At 35.3% G+C, this 22738-nt stretch overlaps 4 protein-coding genes and 1 non-coding gene across 21 annotated transcripts; 2 read left to right on the top strand and 3 right to left on the bottom strand.

Moving 5' to 3' along the window:
- Positions 1-3907: 3907 nt before the first annotated feature.
- On the bottom strand, positions 3908-5106 carry LOC108850972 (uncharacterized). Its single transcript, XM_018624412.1, has 5 exons — positions 4854-5106; positions 4700-4785; positions 4300-4461; positions 4154-4214; positions 3908-4071 (listed from the first exon to the last, which is right to left on the bottom strand). Exons 1-5 carry the CDS (start codon positions 5104-5106, stop codon positions 3908-3910), a joined length of 726 nt encoding a protein of 241 aa, XP_018479914.1.
- Positions 5107-10061: 4955 nt separating this feature from the next.
- LOC108855429 (bifunctional enolase 2/transcriptional activator) lies at positions 10062-13102 on the top strand. The gene is made up of 13 exons (XM_018629246.1): positions 10062-10220; positions 10552-10680; positions 10780-10827; positions 10922-11008; positions 11099-11179; positions 11291-11392; positions 11484-11564; positions 11663-11878; positions 11972-12166; positions 12272-12322; positions 12403-12543; positions 12626-12682; positions 12784-13102. The coding sequence occupies exons 1-13, from the start codon at positions 10155-10157 to the stop codon at positions 12862-12864; spliced, it is 1335 nt and encodes a 444-aa protein (XP_018484748.1). The 5' UTR covers positions 10062-10154; the 3' UTR covers positions 12865-13102.
- A 494-nt stretch (positions 13103-13596) lies between these two features.
- On the top strand, positions 13597-13679 carry TRNAL-UAA (transfer RNA leucine (anticodon UAA)). The gene has a single exon. It is a non-coding gene; the product is annotated as a tRNA-Leu (tRNA).
- A 116-nt stretch (positions 13680-13795) lies between these two features.
- On the bottom strand, positions 13796-15495 carry LOC108853373 (CBS domain-containing protein CBSCBSPB2-like). The gene has a single exon (XM_018626789.2). The coding sequence runs from the start codon at positions 15458-15460 to the stop codon at positions 13796-13798; it is 1665 nt and encodes a 554-aa protein (XP_018482291.1). The 5' UTR covers positions 15461-15495.
- A 2572-nt stretch (positions 15496-18067) lies between these two features.
- On the bottom strand, positions 18068-20307 carry LOC130494266 (putative zinc finger CCCH domain-containing protein 9). 17 transcript variants are annotated; one of them, XR_008944831.1, is made up of 7 exons: positions 20000-20307; positions 19715-19810; positions 19528-19664; positions 19249-19448; positions 18824-18945; positions 18388-18428; positions 18068-18250 (listed from the first exon to the last, which is right to left on the bottom strand). XR_008944831.1 is itself a non-coding variant. In XM_057007830.1 (3 exons), exons 1-3 carry the CDS (start codon positions 20087-20089, stop codon positions 19599-19601), a joined length of 252 nt encoding a protein of 83 aa, XP_056863810.1. In that variant the 5' UTR covers positions 20090-20307; the 3' UTR covers positions 19031-19598. The 17 variants fall into 17 exon arrangements, 2 of the variants coding, with proteins under 2 accessions (XP_056863810.1, XP_056863809.1); XR_008944818.1 differs by having other exon boundaries at positions 19528-19644; XR_008944819.1 differs by having other exon boundaries at positions 18824-18986; positions 19249-19644.
- Positions 20308-22738: the final 2431 nt, after the last annotated feature.

The raw sequence follows: 22738 nt of genomic DNA, 5'->3' as shown, positions 1-22738 counted from the left end.
TTTTATTGCTAGGAAAGAACGTCAAGACTAATGGTTGTAGATTTATACTGTTATTAAGGCTGAAGATGGTTAAGGCATTTAATTGGTGGCGATTTATCTTCGCGAGGTCAAAGCCCATTTATTTGGCGTTTCTCTTCATGCAGTTGTTTGGTTACTACGTGTCATAAATTAAAACTAGTAACCAGAGGTCTTTCACAAAAAGAAAAAAACTAGCTAGTAACAGAGGATCCCACATGTCATCTGTTAATAACGAAACTCACTAGCTTCCTATACTTCTTCGTTTAAATCTGGAGTTGTTACATTTAGTCACTTACACGGTGACACCCACAGTACCAAACGAATGGGCTTTCACATCTACATGTCCAAGTCCAACAACCAGCAATGAGAGACCTTTCTCACTATGTGAACCGAGGTTTGGTACAAGTCATTTCAAGTAGGTGGCGAGTTAGCATCACGAGATCAAACCTTTTTTATATGCTATGATTTCAGAGGTTTTATCATCTTAGTTTCATAATCATAGTTATTTTTTTTTTGAGCAAATAATAATGGAAAAGACTTAGGTTCACCCTCTATGGTGAACCTTTAAATTCACCACACCATTTATGATCAATGAAAATGACATGTAGATAATTAAATAAAATATTATAAATTTATTTTAAAATAGTTAAAAAAGAATAATGCCAATTCTAAACCACAAATCTTAATTTTTAAACCCTAAGTATTAATTTCTAAATCCAAACTCTATACCCTAAACCAAAATCCTATACCCTAAACTCAAATCTTTGACCCTAAACCCAAACCATAAACCCAAATCTTAGACCTTAAACCCAAACCATAAATCTTAAATCTAAATCTAATACCTTAAATCCAAATCCTAGACCCTAAACCCAAACCGTATACCCTAAACCCAAATCCTAGACCTTAAATCTAAACCGTAAACCCTAAAATTTAATTTAAATTTTAGGGTTTACGGTTTGGATTTAAGGTCTAGGATTTGGGTTTAGGGTATACGGTTTGGGTTTAGGGTTTACGATTTAGGTTTAGGGTATAGAATTTGGGTTTAGGGTATAAGGTTTGGGTTTAGGGTCTACGATTTGGGTTTAGGGTACTTGGTTTAGATTTAATGGTTTAGATTTAAGATTTATGGTTTGGGTTTAGGGTTTAGAATTTGAGTTTGGGTTTAGGGTATAGAATTTGAGTTTGGGGTCAGGGTCTAGGATTTGGGTTTAGGGTATAGAATTTTGATTTAGGGTATAGGGTTTGGATTTAGAAATAAATGTTTAGGGTTTAAAAATTAAGAAATTGGTGGTTTAGAATTGGCATTATTCTTTTTTAACTATTTTAAAATAAATTTAATGTGTTTTATTTAATTATCTACATGTCATTTTCATTGGTCATAAATGGCGTGGTGAATTTAAAGGTTCACCATAGGGGGTGAACCTAAGTATTGTCCAATAATAATCATAGTTATTGCTAAGATATAACAAAATGATGGTAAACAAAGAAAGTTCATATTGATTATTAGAAACTTATTTTGTGTGCGATCAAATAGTAATCTAAAGAACAGCATTATTTAAAGAATTTTTTACTCTCTAGCCCACTTTCTTACTTTGTTATATCATCTGAAGCTACTTCTAGCTGGAGACATACTTTATAGTGTGACAAAGACTGTAGTGCCCTCTGATTAAAGAAAGAACCAACTTCCTGAAACTTTCTTCTTTATTTTCATTTTACGTTTTCAAAATTAGTGGACCCATATTTTTCTATCTGTTTACTTTATTATTTCAAAATCAACTTTCAAACCCTTATTCCTTATTTCATCTTTTCTCTCAGCCACCGAACTCATCTCTCTCGAAATTTTTTCTAATTACGATATTCCCAATCAACGCTTCATTGATTCTCTTCTTCTCTATTAATCACAGATTTGCTTTGCTTCCGAGTGTGGATGAGCTAGGGATTCGACGTCAGCGAGATCGGGTAGATGCAGTGGTGTTTCAGAGAGTGGATGAACTTGGGATTCGCAGTGGGTGAGCTCGGGATCTGCCATGGGTGAGCTCGGGGTAGCTGTGATGGAATTTCAGAGGGTGGATTGATGAGCTTAGGATTCACCGTGGGTGAGCTCAAGAACATATGTGAGTGAGTTATGGATCTGTCGTGGGTGAGATCGGGAAATGTCGTGGTTGGAGTTTGAGAGAGTGGATGAGCTGCAGGGTTGTTATCTCTGATTTGATTTGTCTAATAATCTTTGTCCACACAACCTTGATGACAGCTGTGGGCATGTGGCGACGAGGCTGTTTTCTCTGTCGTTGTCTTGTCCATGGATGACTTCAAGAGATGTAGTAATCAAAAGGTGGAGACGAGACTGTGACGAAAGGAAACAGAGTCTCCCCTGTAACCACCATGGTTGTGGAACCCCTCAATGCTGCGATTCAGATTCATCAATTGTGGGAACAGAAACCTAGTTCATTACTGATAATGGCGGAGAGCCAGAGACTTGTGGTGGTTACTCGTTGGCTAAGTACTACACATCATTGGGTTTGTTCGTTATTTCAGTTCCAGATCTTTGGTCTCTTATCAAACACTCCGTCAAATCAAAAAGGTTCGAACTTTGGTCTCTTACTCTGATTCACCATCAAACTCTTGAAACCAATGTTTGGATTTTTTTTTTCCAGATAGTGAGGAAGACCTTTGTTGTCAGCGATAGAAAATGAGTTAAGAAGGAGCCAAAGCAAGTTGCTTGAGAGATTTTTTCTTTCTTCACAAGGAAGAACTTCAACATCACTGATTGGGAGAAACAATCATGTAAGCTCAATCAGAAGAAAGTTTCAAATTTTATTTTAATAGGCCATGTTCACACATTTTCTTTCAAAACCTTGTCCACAATACATTTTATGCATCTTGTCCACAATTCACTTTTATTTTAAAATATTGATCTTTAGAAGATCATCACCAATATTTCTCAGAAGTGTACTGGAATCATCAAATCACTTTCCAATAAACAGCTAATTGAACTTACCGACTAATTGTATAATAGAAAATCTTGTCCACAAAGTTAAATTAAGTACTCCCTCTGTTTTTTAAAGATGTATGTTTTGGTGTTTTCACACATATTAAGAAAACACATTAACTATACATCATTTTTAGAAATTATTAAATTCCAATGCATTTTAACCAATAGTCTTTCAATAAATTTAATCAATTTTATTGAAATTTGCAATTTTTGTATAGAAAACATAAAAAATACATCTTTGTGAAACAATTTATTTTTCTAAAACATCTATCTTTAAAAAACAGAGGGAGTATATGTTTAGTCCTTTACAGGTTGTGTTCTCGTCTATAACTCATTTTTGTAACATTTGTCTGTCTATAACTTACATGTCCACTATTCTGTTGTCCACTTTTTTTTGTATCCATAATGTTCGTCCGTCACATAATGGTCGTCTACCCACATAATGTTTATTCATTTTTCTCCATCCACAAATCCGAAAAACCATAACATACTTATATGGACATGAAAGCATTCACAACCATTGAACATGTATTTGTGGACGCGATAGCATCCACATCCATGAAATATATGAAATATGGAAGCATGTCACATGCTATACGCTGATTTTAATATGAGCCGTCAGATTAACATTTTTTACGATCTTGTGGTCCTTATAAAAGTCTAACTTTCAAAAAACCTCGTAAATGTTTAAAAACTAACTCAATAAAAACAATACTAACAAGTGGGAATGGCAAAAAAGTCCAGAAGTTCTCTCAATTTCCGTGAAAATATGCTACAAGTGAGAAGTGGCTTAGGATGCAAACAAAACTCAAAAAGTGGCCTATTAAGTAATCAACTCTTATTTAAAATACTAAACTTCAAGAAACATTTTTTTTTTCAAGAAACATATTAATATTATCATGCTAGACCGGAGACAATCTTTGAGACCTTGCGGTAGAAGGACCAGTCAAGGTGAGAAGAATCAATCTTGGGTTGTCCGAAAGTGTTCTCTTTAATATAAGCTTGCACATCCGATGCATTTGCCAGATCATCCAAGTAAGAGCAGAACTTTCCTTCTGGATCTAGCGTGCACAAAATTACATAACCAAGTCACAAAGAGAAAGATAGGTGATAAATATCAAATGCTAAAAATTGGTTGCATACCAAGAAAATCATCATTTTTGTTTGTAGGAACATAAGTCACTGGAAAGACTCCTGTATTTTCCTGCATGCACATCAAGATAAATCTAAGTTCGGAGAAGCACCTAGAGTGATATATAACTTAATTAAAGAGATTTAGATTATTTTACAGGATTAATAAGAGCTTTGTAGGGTTCAGGATCAATGAGAATAGTGTTTGAAGCAGAGAACTCTTTGAACTTTTGAAACACTTTAGAAAGATCCTTGAAGAACATTGGCTTATCACTGTTCTCTAGTGTCTTGAATCCACTATTAGTACTATGTTTTTGATCCTACAGTAAACAAAGAGTGTAAGATAGTATATGCATATATGAATAGAAATATATCAATATTTAAAGATAAAAAGAGTCTTACCCACACAAACAGAAGCTTGTTTTTCAGATTTTCAAGAACAACGTTAAGGATTATATCGACATTACTCCTACAATCAAAACCATGAAAAATAAAAATCAAAGTAGTATAATCTCAAAGAAATTAACATATATACTTAGTGTTGAGAAATGAGAATACTAACTCGTTAGCAGATGACCATATCCCAACTTCGAATCTCTCAAGGCAAAACTTCATGAACTCTCCAGCAAATGGCCTCTTATACACTAAATAACAACAAACAGAAAAAAATGGAAAATAAAACATTTGAAACAAAATTGAAATGTTATGTTACCAAGATTTGGCCCACAAGTTGCATCTGGAGATCGGTTCTCGGGCTTTCTACGCAAATTTTGCATATGGACTCGGTGTAGAAGTAGACCGTTTGGACTTAAGATCAAGAGTTTCTTCTCTTTCTTGGATCCTAAGCTAAGTTTGTCTAGAATCAAACTCAATTCTGTCTGCTCTGAATCTTTCTCACTTGCGTACTCATCGTCGTCACTGTCATACGCCAGCACAAAACTCTTCTTAGATTTTTCTTCCGCCATTTTTATTGTTAGCAAAGATTGTCAAGACTAATGTTGTAGATTTATACTAAAATTAAGACTCAAGAGGCTTAAGCCATTTAAGTTGGTGGCGATTTAGCTTCACGAGGAGGTCAAACCCATCAATTTGGCGTTTCTCTTCATGCAGTTCTTTGATTACTACTTACTACATGTCATAAATTGACTTAGAATTACCAATCAGAGGATCCCACATGTCATCTGTTAATAACGAAACTCATAAGCTTCCTCTTCTTCTTCATTTAAATCTGGTGTTGCTACACAGCTTTTACCCGACGACACCGCAGTGCCAAACGAATGGGCTTTCACATCCACATGACCAAGTCCAACAACCATCAATGAGAGCCCTCTCTCACTATCTGAACCGAGGGTGTAGTCAGCGTTAAAACCCGAACTTAACCGGTACTCTCATCTCGTCCTCTTTTAAGATTGATTTTAGTTTTATTTTTCTAATACTAATTTATTTTTATCACAAATTATACGAAATATGAAAAAAAAAAAATTTATAACCGACATGCGTTCACGTTTAATGTTTCTATCTTCAGTTATCGTAAATCTCTTAGGGGCTGTATTCAACCTAGAGTTTTAGGTGATTTGTATTAAAATGACAAATCCACTGTTATTCAAATATAAATTTTAAAAACTCATTTAAAATCTACTGTTATTGAACTTGACATTTCGTAAAGTACTCTGAAATCCACTGCTATTGAAAATATTTTAAGTTGTGGAGTTTTAAAGTTTTGAGGTGATTTTAGAGTGTTTGGGTGGAATTTCTTAGTTAAAAAAATTAAAACTCAAATCCCATGGTTTTAGGTGATATTCTAGAGTAGTTTAACAAAAATCACCTAAATCTCTGCAACTTATTAAAATTATTTAAAACTCCATTAAAAATCAAATCACATCAAATGTTAAATTGAATACACCCCCCTTAATGATAATTCATCTGATGGTTCTACTTTTACTATGGAAAAATTTCTTTCATTTTTTTATGTTTTAGTTAATAACTAAAGTTGAACTCATTAATCTATAACAATAAAGTTGGGAAATCTGCCTTTTCCTGCGTCCACATCAGCATAGAAGAGGGGGCATTTTCCGCCACGTGGCTACTCTCGGCAAAGGCTATTCCATCGTTAATGTATCCCAAATGGGCTGACTTATTTTTCTAAACATTTTAATCTGAATTAAAAGTTCTACTGGGCCGACAACATATCGGGCCCAATACTTAATCTCACATTCGGTTGTCGTAATCCATACTAATAAATCTCTATAGATGATCCCACCCGTTGAATATCCTCCATCTTTCTTCTAAGCAGCTCAACCGTCGAAACCAAGTATCATCCGAGACTGTTGGTTTACCCAGACAGCCGATTCACCATGAGTAACGTCTTTCCATTCATTCAATCCAACCCTATAATGATCGCATTTATACCATTCCTCCACTCTTTTGCATTCATTATCTTACCAACTCCTCCAACGTAAAGTAGAAAACCTTTACCTATAAATACCATCGCTGGCTCCGATGAAAATCACCAATCTCACCAAATCATTTGATACTTTCTTTTCTAAGCCCAGATATCTACGATGGCCAAAACATGCTTATTTCCACTAATTTCAAAGCCGACGGTTGTGTAAAAAGCCCATCAAGGTGCGTCTGCTCAGGTTCTGGAAGAACATAATGTGAAAAAAAAACTCATGGGAATGGAGACGCTCTTCCTGGACGAACAGGTAACTCCGGTGACGTTACACAGTTTCTGATTACAAATTTATGATGAATTGATCCCACCGACCTCATGGTTTCATGTTTATCTCTTCAAACAGGTCACGCTTATCCAAGGTTCCATCAAATCCCACACTTATCCAAGGTTCCGTCAAATCCCACGCTTATCCAAGGTTCCGTCAAATCCCACAGATTGAACACTTTCAGTTCAGGACCTGCTCAAGGAAGGTTCAATCTCTCGATAAGTGGGTTTGACGTGTAACGGAGCAACAATAACTTCAAACTTTATAACTCCCCTCTTCCCATACGCTTCAGTGAGCTAACTGCATTCGAAGAGACACAGTTGCGGACACTGCCAAGCTGCTCCTAGAAACTTAGGCCCTGTCAATTCACATGAACCATGTAATTACAATGATTTATTCAATCTTTTTATGATATCTAAACACAAAACTATCATGGTACAATTGGAACCTAGAGCCAAAACAATAAACTAGCGGATACTTTGGAAATATGGTAATGAACTGCGGAAAAATCAAGACTAAGATCTTGGACTAAAAATGCTATGGACTAGACAATAAATTATCAGACCGCAAGTATAATGCTTATTTTCTTAGAACTTACATTAATGAGTTTATATCTAGACATCTATGGACGTCATATGAAGATTTATACAACAATGACATCTAAGTTCTTGGACATAGTACTCAAGAGGTAACAAATCATCAATGCTGTTTTCTTTTCAACAAATACCACCTCAGAACTATAGCGAACTGTATACGAAAGCATTAGACAAAGTCTCACTATTACATTGTGGAATATTTGCATGTTGAAAACAGAAGTTAAGCGGAGTAAGTACAATAATTAGTGGTTTAATCTATGGGCAGTTTAATAACAACGAAAAGTACAATAATTAGTGGTTCAATCATATGGGCAGTTTAACAACAACAACAAAAAGTACAAGAATTAGTAATGCAGTTTTGAAAGAATCTAACCATAATCGGATACAAAATGCAACGACCACAACCAAAGATTGGCCCATCCTCTAACTATATTCAAAAAAACAGCACGTGCACTATTGGAAATGATCAAGCACTATCAGATTCAAATTGTTGGTTTTTCCATCAGCAAGCTAAAGGCTTTAAACATGACCTCTCGAGTTTATTTGATTTCAAAAATATCATTTACAGCAGGTAGCTAATTGAGCTTGTGTCTCTCTTATTACCAATCTAACACCAAACAATCACCCCAAACATGATATGAGTCATTGTTATATTCCTCACCTAACATAGATTAGACATTAGACAAAATCTACAGGAAGAGACATAACACATAATTATCAAAATCCAATAAGAAACCAACCTTGATTAACCCATGTTGATGTTCCTGTGAAGAACTCTACCGTGACCAGTAACTCCGTCGTTAATCAGCTCTCTCAAATCCAAACTCTTCGCCTACTCCTCTTTTTCTTCCTTCTTCTTATCTGGACTCAGTAACAATGTGATTGTAGTATTTGTTTTTCTTAATAGGGGGAGAAAGTAACATAACAACTAAGAACAGACTATGTTGTTACACCAAAAAGAAACTGCTAGATGTGTTCACAATGAAAACAAAAACAGCAACAATGAACCACTAAAACATAAGAAAATGATGTCAGTAGACACCATAAAGTGAATGATAAAGAGGAAACACATGATAGTGTTGGGGTGAATTTTATTATTTGGTTTAAAAAACTTTTGAATAAAAAACATTGCTAGAGACACTTATAATCACGAATCATAAAATATATTCAGATATATTACAATTAACTATAAAACTCTAGCATACAATTAAAAAATACTAATAAAATACTACATATATAATCTCATGCGAGAAAACAAAAAATTAAAAATAATAATCTCATGCAAAAATATAACACAAAAGAACATATTCCCACTAAAAATAAAACTCGAAAAAATACTGAAAATAAAATAGTATAATGTCATAAAATTTAGTTGATAAGAAACAAAAATCAAAACATGCAAAAAGTTGTAAGAAAATGCCAAATGTTAATAAAATAAATATATAAACTAATTAGAAAATAAGTTATATTTATTCTACTTAATTTACAGTAAATTTAAAATATTTTGTAAAACTAAAATATATTTCAATATAAAATAATTTTAATGTAAATTCACCCGCCCGTAGGGCGGGCCGACCACTAGTATAAACATAATACATGCTAATTATAATTCTCTCGATTACATTCAACTTTGATTTTGACACAATATATTTACAATTTTATTATGTTCAAATATATAAAACGTCCTACTTTAGAAAATAGACAATACTATATATTCAACCGAGAGTTTCAGGTGATTTGTATTAAAATGACAAATTCACTGTTATTCAAACATGAATTTTAAAAACTTATTTAAAATCCACTGTTATTGAATTTGACATTTCGTAAAGTACTCTGAAATCCATTGTTATTGAAAATATTTTAAGTTGTGGAGTTTTAAAGTTTTGAGGTGATTTTAGGGTGTTTGGGTGGAGTTTCTTAGTTAAAAAAATTAAAACTCAAATCTCATTGTTTTAGGTGATATTCTAGAGTAGTTTAACAAAAATCACCTAAATCTCTATAACTTATTAAAATCATCTAAAACTTCATTAAAAATCAAATCACATCAAATGTTAAATTGAATACATCCTCCTAATTCTATTTTTTGAATATCAATACAAATGGAAAATAGTATATACGCAATTGAAAATGAAATAAAACTCTAGAAACCAAATATTTATTACTTGTTCAAAAGTCTAAACTAAACTAATCGCAATGATCATTACTTGGACAAGGATCAAAGGAAAATAAAAACCTCTGTTGACAAAAAAGGGAATAAAGCCTCTTATTATATTGAGTTCATATATTATATAATGTGGACGAATATGCGTATTACTGTTATAATATTTTCGAGTCCACTCTACTATCATATAAAATAGAATTTAACCAATCAAAACAAGACACGTAATAATTCTTCTCTTTAACTACACTATACCATATGGCATTATGGCAATTGGCAACTGCAGAAGGAAAAGAAAAACCTCCTGTTTGACTAAAAGGGCAAATAAAAACCTCTTCTCGTCTGCAAAAGGCGTGCAGCACATCGTTTTGTCTTCTCATAATCCAACGGCTGATATAAAAACAAATCCGACGGCTGTCCCTTGCACCATTCCTCTTTATATACCAAACCAGACCCACACATTTCACCAACTACTCGTAACCGTTCACTAAAACCCTCGAGCTCATCGCCTATCTCACTCTCTAGATCTAACTCGAACCATGGCCACTATCACCGTTGTTAAGGCTAGGCAGATCTTCGACAGCCGTGGCAACCCCACCGTTGAGGTTTGTTTCTTCTCACTTGGCTCTTGTGGATCTGTTTGTATGATTGAGTATCTGAGCTTAGGTGAATGAGATTTGTGTTTTGATCGCGATTTGTACTATAGATTTGCGTTTTGATCGCGATCTGAACTATATATCTGCGTTCTGATCGCGATTTGAACTATATATTGTGTTCTGATCATCATCGATCATCGCCTGGATTATTGTTTATGTGATTTGTTGCGATGGATCTGCTTTTGTCTTATAAGTTTTACGATTTGGATATGTTTCCATCGTTGGATCTCACGTTACTTTGTTTGTTGATTGACGTATATTTATGTGATGATTTGTTTAGGTCGATGTCCACACATCAAATGGTGTCAAGGTTACAGCTGCGGTTCCTAGTGGAGCTTCCACTGGTATCTACGAGGCTCTTGAGCTTAGGGATGGTGGATCTGACTACCTTGGAAAGGGTGTCTCTAAGGTGAGTCACTTCGTTTGTTGTCTTTTTGATTTTTGTGAATGAAGTGTTATGTGTTTTTTTTGTCTGATTTGTTTTTTTTTTTTTTGCTTGTGTCTATAGGCTGTTGGCAATGTGAACAACATCATCGGCCCAGCCTTGATTGGAAAGGTGAGTCTCTCTCTTTGATTAGTTAGTGCTTCAAATATTTTTCTTAAGCTGTCGTTTTTCTGACGTTCATGTGTCTTTTGGTTGTTTCTTACAGGACCCAACTCAGCAGACTGCTATTGACAACTTCATGGTCCATGAACTTGATGGAACCCAGAACGAGTGGGGTTGGTGCAAGCAAAAGGTGATTCAAGGGAAATTACATGTTTTATGTATTCACTCAATAATGAAAATACGTGTCTGATCATCTTGGTTCTTCTTTTTTTGTGTACAGCTTGGAGCCAATGCTATTCTTGCTGTGTCTCTTGCTGTTTGCAAAGCTGGGGCCGTTGTCAGTGGCATTCCTCTCTACAAGGTAGGATGATCTTGCTACACTAGTTAATAAGACTGTTGATGCTGCTTTGGCTTTTTTTTTCTGGTGCTAGATGTTCTAAGCTCTTACCTTTTGTGTGGTGTTTGGGTGCAGCACATTGCCAATCTTGCTGGTAACCCTAAGATTGTGCTACCAGTTCCTGCGTTCAACGTCATCAATGGTGGTTCACATGCCGGAAACAAGCTCGCTATGCAGGCATGTTCATTGTGGTTCTTTTTCGATGACATGTCATATTCTAAGCTTCTTCATGTTTTTAATAATTCTGATTGGCTATTGTTGTTTGCAGGAGTTTATGATCCTCCCTGTTGGCGCTTCATCATTCAAAGAAGCCATGAAAATGGGTGTGGAAGTTTACCACAACTTGAAGGTAAAATTCAGATTAATGTGGTCTTTGAGACGCCTTCATCAGTGAATACAGCTTCAGTTTATCCCGTTGCACTAACTTGTTTTCTTATGACTTTCTAGTCTGTGATCAAGAAGAAGTATGGCCAGGATGCCACCAACGTTGGTGATGAAGGTGGCTTTGCACCAAACATCCAGGAGAACAAGGAAGGTCTTGAACTGCTCAAGACTGCCATTGAAAAGGCTGGCTACACTGGCAAGGTCGTCATTGGAATGGATGTCGCCGCTTCTGAGTTCTACTCAGCAGACAAGACCTATGACTTGAACTTCAAAGAAGAGGTATAACTTCTACTCACTTACTAATCGCTTCCTCAGGATAAAACGCAAGATCTTTCCTAACTTATAGATCCTGCTCTGTTTGTTTCTCTGCAGAACAACAATGGTTCTCAGAAGATTTCTGGAGATGCACTCAAGGACCTATACAAGTCCTTTGTTGCTGAGTACCCAATTGTGTCCATTGAGGACCCATTTGACCAAGATGACTGGGAGCACTATGCCAAGATGACCGCAGAGTGTGGAGACAATGTTCAGATTGTTGGTGATGATTTGTTGGTCACCAACCCCAAGGTTTGTAACATAACCAGATGGTCTTACCACTTTTGACTGTTTTCATTAGATTGTCTCTTATTCAAAAGTGCTTATATCTCTGTTTTTACTGTTTTCTTCCTCCAGAGGGTTGCTAAGGCAATCGCAGAAAAGTCTTGCAATGCTCTTCTCTTGAAGGTATTCTCCATCCCAGATTATAATCCTAATTCAGTTAAAAAATAATTCTACAGTTACTGACTTAAATCTTTGGTGAACAGGTTAACCAAATCGGGTCAGTGACAGAGAGTATTGAGGCAGTGAGGATGTCGAAGAAAGCAGGATGGGGAGTGATGACCAGCCACAGAAGTGGTGAAACCGAGGACACCTTCATTGCTGACCTAGCTGTTGGCTTGTCTACTGTAAGTTTTAAACCGTTTGAAAATCAAACTTCTAAGCAACAAATCCTTGTTGTCTGATCCTCATTTGGCTCTCTCTTTTCAGGGACAAATCAAGACTGGTGCTCCTTGCAGGTCCGAGCGTCTTGCCAAGTACAACCAGGTAAAAGCATCAGCAAACCATAATGATCTTTGTATGCTTAACAAGAATCAAGAGCTTAGATTATTTTTATTGACTATTCTGTTTGTTGTAACTATTGACAGCTTTTGCGTATTGAGGAGGAGTTGGGATCAGAGGCAGTTTACGCTGGAGCTAACTTCCGCAAACCTGTTGAGCCTTACTAGACAAGTGCCAGCTTTTCAGAATCGAAGTGCTCTTCTTTGTGATGAGAAGATCAGAGTTGTGTTTGATCATTTTGCTTTAATAAAAACACTACGTTTGCTCTTTTTTTTTGGTTTATTTTGCGAACTCCCCTTGTTTGGGAGTCTAGTTGCTTTTTTTGTAAGAAAAAAAACTGAGATAGCTCTGCCTTTAAAGGACAGTAGCTGTTCTTTTATAATCTAATTTCGGCTTTACTCTTAATTACTCGTGTGATCACCAGTGACAACAAAGAGAATTTTACTGTTTGCTTTGAAGGTATACTTTTCCAAAAGATAACTACGCTCATACCAAACTGGATCCACCAGAATCGTTCGTCTTCCTTGTATCCTTCACGTAAACGTTCAAATAACCAAGCAAACTGAGATAGCTCTGCCTTTAAAGGACAGTAGCTGTTCTTTTATAATCTAATTTCGGCTTTACTCTTAATTACTCGTGTGATCACCAGTGACAACAAAGAGAATTTTACTGTTTGCTTTGAAGGTATACTTTTCCAAAAGATAACTACGCTCATACCAAACTGGATCCACCAGAATCGTTCGTCTTCCTTGTATCCTTCACGTAAACGTTCAAATAACCAAGCAAATGATGAATGGCTCGATTCTTGAATTTAGGCTGTGGTGTTACGTTTTTTTAATTAAAAAGCCCGTGGTAAAAAATGGTGTCTATATAAGGCATCTATACTACTAATTCAACAAGCAGGTTTGCCCGAGTGGTTAAGGGGGAAGACTTAAGTTCTTCTGCACATAAGTGCGCGTGGGTTCGAACCCCACAGCCTGCAGTTTAACTTTTGTTGTGTTTTTTTGTGAAAAAATAATAAATATCATTATACATGAACTAGTTTTACAATGGTTAATGGAAAATGGACAAATAAAACAATTTCCATTTTTAATATTATCATTTCTTGGAACGTTTCAAGTAAACAAGAAAACCTAAGCTCGTCAAGACGACAGCCCCAACCACAACTCCAGCCTGCCACCAAACCGAACCACAACCTTCACCACAACTTCCCTCAGACAAATCTCCACTTCTCTCAACACTCACCATTTCAGGAAAATCCACATGCAATCTCAAAATCTTTTGTCCCAAAGACCTAGCGAAACCAACCGCAGCAACAACATCACTGTCCCTACCAATCAAAACCTTGTCACCTTCATCATCCTCGTACATTATCTGTACCCCTACATCCCCATCCCCATCACATCTCTGCACCACACCACTCATCACCTCCTCAAAACTCTCACCCGTCGACTCAAACCTATGCACTCTCCCTTTACGATCTTCAAACTTAAAAGCAAACAAACTCACGCTTCCACAAGACTGCAGCTTCCCTGAGTCTACTCCTCCTACTCCTCCTCCTCCTCCTCCCTCCGAGTTCAACAACATAGTAGACGACAAATCGCTATGCGTCTCGTAATCCTCCGGTGGATGAGGGTCTAACGAGAGAGCCGAGTCCCAAAACTTTTGCATCATGGTGTTCGCCATGTCGCTAACAGCTCCTGGACTGCTCTCTACTGTCGATATAGCCGCGTTAGTTATCTGCAACACGTCAACGCACGCTACTACAAACCCTTCTTTGTCTAAAACCGGAAGGTGTAGAAACTTCCCGTCATGCATGACATGCAACGCGTCGACTATCGTTGTCTCCATACATGCAGTTTCAGGGTTTGGTGTCATTACTTTCTCAACAAGAGTTAACTCAGGGGAGAGATTCTTTGCCACGACTCTCATCAGAATGTCTTTGGACGTTAGAATGCCTTGGATCTTGTTTCCAACGGCTATGATCACCGAGTTAACACGCAGATCACGCATTTTCTTGGACGCTACGAAGACGGGATCCGAGGGAGACACGATGGCGACTTTCGAGTGTTCTGTAATGATCGTGGACAAGGCGGGCTTGAACATACGGTCTCTCAACGTTTCGACGAAAGGATACGGAGCGGAGTTGTTGTTGCTTCCCCATTGACGCTCCACGTCTTCAACAGCAGCGGCGGCTAACACGCTCCCTTGCTCCGCTGCTTTCTCCATGCGTGAGATCGCATCGTAGAGGCATTTCGTTATGTCTAAGAGAGCGATGACTTCGCCGTTCTCCACGACCGGTAAGTGTCTGAACTTCCCTTGGACCATCTTCTCGAGAGCCTCGATGGCGAGAGACTCCGAAGTGACGAAGATAGGGTTTCTTGTCATGACTTTGGAGACGAGAGTGTGTTCTGTTCTCAGCCCTTCCGCGATCACCCTCGTTGCTATGTCCTTGTCGGTGACAATGCCCGAGAGAAGAGCGCTTGAGTCGGTTAGAAGAACCGCGTCGACTTTTTTACGAGCCATTCTTCGACAAGCGTCGAAGACGGTGGTTCCCTCGGGGATGGTGATGGCTTTGGATAAGCGTAGGGTCTTGACGGTTCTCTCGGTGGTAGAAGAAACCGGTTCGGGGAGAGGTGAACCGGGTTTGGGGGATGGGTTCTCATTCAGGCTGCTGCTTCCGCTTTCTTGGGGTTGGAGAACTGGTTTCTTGGAAGATGATGATGATCCTCGCCTTATGCTTCTCTTACCAGATGAAGTCATGTTTAGGAGTATGTAAAGAAGGTTACCTTAATCACACATCAATCTACAAAACCAGACAATAATTTATAATTACAAAAACGTTGCAAGAATATGATTAGCTTAAAGCAAACATTTTTCTTAACAATTTGGATTAGATTTTCAATGACGGAGACAAAATAACAAAAGGAATGTATGTGTCCTTACATGCCATTCGGTGATTCAGACCAATGGATTAACGATGAGAATCCAATAATAAACACCAGATGATGATGATGAAAGGCTTCAGATTGATGTGGGTGTAATGGATATTTGGTAGGGTTGGTGTTCTTTTTTCAAATCAAACGTGGATGTCAAGTTTCATCTTCTATGAGCAAAACCATATTAACAGATTACAAAATTTATATGTTTGATCTTGAGAGAATCCATAGAGGCTTTCAATTCCAGAAATAAGATTATTTGTTACCTGTTTTTTCTTTTCCTTTTTAGCTATTTTCTATTTTTCTTAACAACTCACCCTGAAAGAAAGAAGAAGATCAAGACCATAATTCTGTTATTATTGTTAATCTAGCTATGTCAATATATTTTGGGTGTACTGATTGATGAAAATAGTAGATAATTAATTTTGGCTGACTTTGTTTGTCATGAGGATAACATTATGAGATGAAAGGAAAGGATAAAATTGTGAAAATAGTCCATATTTTATTTTCATTTTATCATAAATATGGTTTGTATAAAATAACTAAAATCAAGAACTTATTATTTAGTGAACTAGGGTTGGCCCGCCCTACGGGCGGGAAGTTATAACAAAAATATTTTATAATATACATTAATTTTTGAAATATTTAAAAAATCAGTGTAAATTGAAAACGATATTATGATATCATAAAAGAACACATAATGTTTAGAATTCTGAAACCATATTGTTATTTTTAATAAAATGTTTGTTCTATACGTTAGTTATTTCGGTGATATTTGTTTTTAGTTTTAGTTATATTGTTTGATTATATGTGTGAATTATAAATTTTCATGGGATCTTTGCAGAATGTAAGGAAATTGAATCTTAGAATCGTTGCATTTGGCTAAATTTATATATGGTACTTAAAATGGTTTGAAAGAAAGCAGTGTTCAGTTTTGATTTATGCTGGTAAGATAATTTTATTTGTTTCTTTTACTTTACGTTATAAATAATCATGTTTCATTTATGTATTTTTTGTCTTGTTGCTGTATTTTTTTTCTTTTTACCGAGTTCTTCCTAACTATGCAAATATTGATCTTTTTACTTCCATTTTTATAAAAGAATTATGGTAGAGTTCTTTTTCCCAATTATTATACTGTATAGATAAATGTCAACGTCATACAAAAATTATTGATGCTTGGCGAGATATTGTATCTACATGTCCGTGTTGTTATAATGTTTAGTTGCTCTTATTTTCTTGCTATAGGTTGTTTTTTTTGTTGCTTAATAGATTGTAGTAACTGAGCTAGTTATTGCTTAACCTACTATATATTTATTTTACAATTCATTCACTATGTTTGTGTACTTAACAGTGCTTTAGGGTGTGGGTTGTCAGTTGTTCTTTGATGGAGTGTTTTCAATGAGAAGTCTGTATTGGTGAATTACACGTCTATGGAATAAATTGTTTGATAATAAATTAATAACTTTTGCATATTTGAGTTTGATAATAAATTGTTTCAAAAATTTGCACCTAACGAAATCTATGGATATTTAATGAACATAGAACTGTAAAAGAAATTTGGAGAAAATGACGTGAAAAGTAATAGTTTGAGAACTCAGACATTGCTAGAATAACTATTTGCATTTAGGAATAGTTTGAAAATGACGTGAAAAATAATAGATCGATATTTACATTCTTAGCCAAAAATAATAATAGATTGAGAACTCAAACTTTCTTTTTGTTGCTTGAGTTGGGTTGTTTCTTTGTTTCTTTCAATTTCCAGTTGTAATAAGTTGCTTGCAACACTCAAAAGTTCAAAATGGTATAAATTTTAACATTTTACAAAAAAACACTCGAACATTGCTAGAAGGGAAAAAACTCTTGTTTAGCTACTTGGCTGTCTTTCTTTTGATGTTGGGCGAGAAGTTCTTTTATTTTTTTGGACTTTGTAGTTAACCAAGCAGCTAAGTCTGCAAACTTGTAACTCCCGTTATGAAACTCGAATTTCAAAAAAAAATTAGTTGCATTTAACAAAGTAAAAGAGTTTGTCTAGCTACCCGGTTTTCAGAAGTTTGGACACTACAACTTTGGGAACTTTCAAATTTCTCATTTCTCTGTGGAACTACAGCATGTGTCCAAACACGTTACTTAAAGGCTTTCTATCATGGAAACTTTATATACGAAGTGTACTTGAATCCAGAGATTAGGAACATGATTCCAAACCTGCAACTTGTCCATTTTTTAGTGTTGTGGTAAATGGGTTGTAATATATTTATCTTTTAACCATCGCCTTTTGCTCCATAGCCTTTGAAACAATAAAACATGGAGAACACAGAGAATCTTAGCTAAAGTGTTTGTGTATGTGTTTACTGAAGAAGTGGTTCAATAGCTCCCTCTATCTTCGCAAACCGTGAAGGTCCCGCTGACACATTCATGGATTGTTGCTCGTGTCGTGTAATTACTCTTTGTGGAAGGGTTGTCCGCTGTTAATTCTCTTCTCTTTTCTTTTTGTTCATCATCTCAAACAAAAGGCTGCACTGTGTTTGAGGCCAGACGTTGTTTGAGTTGTTCTCAGCTCTAGTCTGGGTGATGACTCTTGATATTAGCAACTGTTCTAATTTTTTATGAAGGTGATCTGCAGCATAATCAAATTCACTCTCACATCAACCGTATCCATGCAGAGTTGTAACAGTTTATAATTAGCTAAACTCCATTGACTAACCCAGAAATACAAACTTAAAACTTTGAAACCAAAGAATTTGGCTACCGTACCCGTGAAGTTGGATTGCAACTATTACACGCCTGATACTCATCTGCATGATTAATTTTAAACAAATGGTGACTCGGGAGGCGATAATTTCCATCCCAAAAAGTTAAAGATTAATAAAAACATGAGAAGTATGACAAATCCAGCAAGTCAACGTTTGTATTAGCTAAATCCATTAGCTGAACCTAAACTGCTAAGTCGGGATAAAGGCTGTTGTATCAGTAAGCTGGACAAACTTGATCTGTTCGTCAAAGCGAATAGAACCTGGTGATGCCAAAAGTTTGACGTGGCTATTGCTTCTTACGACATCAAATACGCTCAGTTCATTGACCCTCTGAACCAACGTCGACTGATAACTAAAAACCGATTCTCAGGTGGCTACTTTCGGAAAATGAATCACTAATAGACTTAAATTAACGAATGAATTTACAGAATAGTTACCTTTTCATCGAGGAAACCCGATCTACACCCATGAGCTCTCCACCCTTTTCACATTTGTAGCTTCCCAAAACCTAAGAATACGTGTTACGACGGTCTCTTATTGCAATGACCAACCTTCAGACCTGATAATTGGATCTTAGTGATCGCCATTCCTGGATATTTTCTGCTTGATATTTTGCACAACTATGATTTCACGAAGATTGTGAATTTGCTCTAGGATCTAGACATCTTATTATATAGTCAAATCACTTGATAGTGGATGTGAAAAATACGCATTGAAGAACATGTAGTGGAGTGAATTGATTGCCACCATGCATTAGGGAAAACTATGTGTATTTTTCACATCATCAATAAACCATCCATTAAGGAGACTGAAACTTATACTCAGCAAAAAGTGTAGATAATTTGCTTTCTTTCTTTCTTACCGGTGCATGAGGATGGTTGAATCGGCACTTAGGTCCATAGCTACACCGCCGAGTTTGTAGATATTGTCTACAATCTCTTGCACCTGGATAGGGACTCGGTTGCACCATTTCATGTCTCATCTGACTACTCTCAGGAAGATGTGGAGAAACTGGATAGGGACTCGGTTGCACCATGCCATATCTCATCTGATTTCGATGTACTAAAGAAAATAGACAACAGAGGATATCTTGAAACTAATAAGACACAGTAAAGTAATCTTTCTTTGTGTTTCCACTCACCGGTGGATGGTTGAATCTGCAACTTAGTCTAAAGCCACAACGACCGTTTTTTAGGTAATAGTAACTATCTCCTACACCGGTGCGAGCTGGATATTCACTCGTCTGAGTTGCATTCTCCTGAGAAAACCGTGTCGACACTTTTTTATCATAATGATAAAGAACAGAGCAGTGAGTTCTTGATCAGTACCTTTACCATCTTTTCTCCCGAGGATCTTGGATCTCTTTCTCGTCTCCGATCAGTCCTTCCATAAGATTCCCTCGTCCTCAAATCCGTAGCGTGTCCCTGAGAATCGAAATTAATAACAAATCATCAACCTTCGCAAGATGTAGATAGTTCAACTTTGTTTCCTTGGTGACTTTTACTTCTTCTATCATCGAATCTTTCTCTATATTACTATTATGAGGACTAACACCGAGTTCATTCATCGTATCAAAGAAGAGAGCAGATTATCGTTTAGATTCTTTATCTTACCTCTGTTTCTTCTATGGATGTCGACTCTGTTCTTGTATCAGTTTTTTTAGCCTCTTCGATTTCCATCACCGAGTTCTCTCCATCGCTCATTTCTGTTCTTTTCTATTGTCTCTGGAAATCAAATCGAAGAATGGGGGTGGGGGGGGGGGGTTTGATTCTTTAAATCCAAGATTGTTTCCTTATTAACTTCATTTGTTTTTTTTTGTTTGACATCACTATGCGTTACTCTGCCAAACTAATTGCAGAGAAACAGATCCGTCGAGGGTGACGCCTGGTTTCACAAAAGAAAAAGTAACGCAGATTGTTGGTGGGCCCAGGGAAAACCCAGCATAAACAAAACTTACAATCTATTTCTCAAAGACACATATAGCTCAAGATACAGAGTTTCATTTAATCCTATGTGTCACGTTTGTAGAGCTTCAGTTTATGACCTGGCATCCCATGTGGACATCCCAGGAGAGATTAAAACTCTCTTTTATATATAAAGATTCAATTTAGTATAACTGCGATTAAAATGTTCTTTCGGTTACTTATATCATCATGACGTTATATATGTAATTTCTTAAATATTAGCTTAAATTTATATTCCTTCAGTGGTTTTAAAGATGTATGTTTATGTATTTTTTAAAAGCACTTCTGAAATACAAAAAAACATACTAAAATCATATAGTAAAATCAAAATCATATGTAAATGTAACTTTATGTTTAATAATCTAAATACAAAAATCCATACTAAAGTCATATGTAAATTAAAATTATCTAATAATAAATATACAAAATTCATACCAAAATTAAATAGTATAAGTTATTTTTCATTTCAAAACTTTAAACGTAATAGTTACATGCAAATATTCAATTTTTAATAATATATCCCCCTATAAAACTAACACTGTAAATATATAAAATTAAACTAAAACCATTTATCTCATGTCTATTTGATTATTTCAAATAGTTAACATGCTAAGAGCATCCTTAGAGCAAGTGCAACGGTGTGCCTTTAGAGGCAAACCCCTAATAATAACTTTTAGAATATTTTATTATTTTTTTTTTTTCGTCCGAATTATAAAAAAAAAAAAGGATTGGCTAATCACGGATTCCCATGCGGCGGCCGAGCCTGCGCTCAGTTAAGAAATTGGCAGAGGATCAATCATTATGCAAGGGCTTTTTGGATTTAATCTGTCACGTTCTCCAACAGATTTAATATTTTAATATTTTTTTTTAAGGATCATGTTAAGGATTTGCCATTGCACTTGCTCTTACTGAGATAACCCTTAATATGATCTCTTAGCTAATATATATATTTAAAAAAAAACAATAAAACATAAAAGAAAAGAAGAAAGAAAGAGAGAGAGAGCGAGAAAAAAAAAAGAAGTTGTTGCTGCTGTGAAGACATGTTGTTTATATCTCTTAAATAAGACACATCATTTGTGTCTTTTTACTTTTTTTTTTTTTTTTTAATTCTACGGAACATTTAAAGGTGTTCCCGATAAAGATGGTCTAACACTATATACTAGAATCATATCAACCATATTGTTGTCATTTGCTTATATATGGTAGATTTAGTTTCTTTTATGAAAACAATATCATTTGCGTTGTTATTTCTTATTGTTTGGAGTTGTTCCAGTTTACAGTCACGTAAAAGGAATAGAAAACAGCGAAAGAAAAATAAATTATTTTTACAGTTTTAGCTTTTCAAATTTTCAAAATAAAATTGAAATTTACGAGAAAAAAATAATTAATCAAGAGACATAGATAAATGACCATTAAGCTATAAACTTGTAATTTTAAGATTGATAGATGAAAACTGATGATTACATTATTATTTTTCCAAATCATCTTTCCTATTGTCCAAAAGACTAATATAACAGAATTATTTATTTCTTATATAATTTGGCAGTTTTTAGTGCATTTTTAATTATATTAAATAGTCACAAGAGACAACTACTAACACCTCCAACACTGAAGTTCTCGATAAGTATCTAAAACAAAGATAATGTTTCTGAAAACATGAAAGGAAACACATGAGTATCTCGATCAATAATTTGGAAATCGATCTTCTATCATCTATCTATTTATCTCCCCCTATATTTATTTGTTTTTTTAAAATTAATTGTTTAACTCAATATAATAAAACACCAGCGTTTTATATTTTAGATTATCCAATTTGTTATGCTCGTTAATTTTTTTTGATAATTACATAATTAAATTTCCTACTTTTAATGTTTGTTCCCTTATAATTAGATTTTTTAGCATGCGTAGCTTCATGTTATGTTTAATTCAATTCTGGCATTACAATTGAACTGGTACATATTACATACCAACCAATGCCGATTTTTAGTAGGTGATATGTTGAGATCTAAGAGTGATTCACATTTTTAATTTTTTTTTCTATAATTTTAAAAACTTCTAATCATTTTATATTGATATTTTAAAGCTACATACAACAAAATAAATTAGACGTAGAAATTTTACTTACTAGATTTAATTTTTAGACGGTAGAAAAATATAAATATTTCCCATTTTTTTACCTTTTACAAGCTCAACACACACAACTATAATAAATACATTCACAGCTCAAATTGTACAACAAATAACTTAAACATACAGTCCAGCCCAATAGTATTTCACTATTTGCTATTGGTTACCTAATCAAGATTTGGTTCTACTGTGGTCAGTTTCAGATCACTAATGGGCCACTAACTGGGCCTAATATTCTCGATACCAGCTCCGATCTCGTCT

The sequence above is a fragment of the Raphanus sativus genome, chromosome 4, assembly GCF_000801105.2.
Source record: "Raphanus sativus cultivar WK10039 chromosome 4, ASM80110v3, whole genome shotgun sequence".
NCBI classification, from domain to species: Eukaryota; Viridiplantae; Streptophyta; class Magnoliopsida; order Brassicales; family Brassicaceae; genus Raphanus; species Raphanus sativus.
This window is presented reverse-complemented; position numbering and strand designations above follow the sequence as displayed.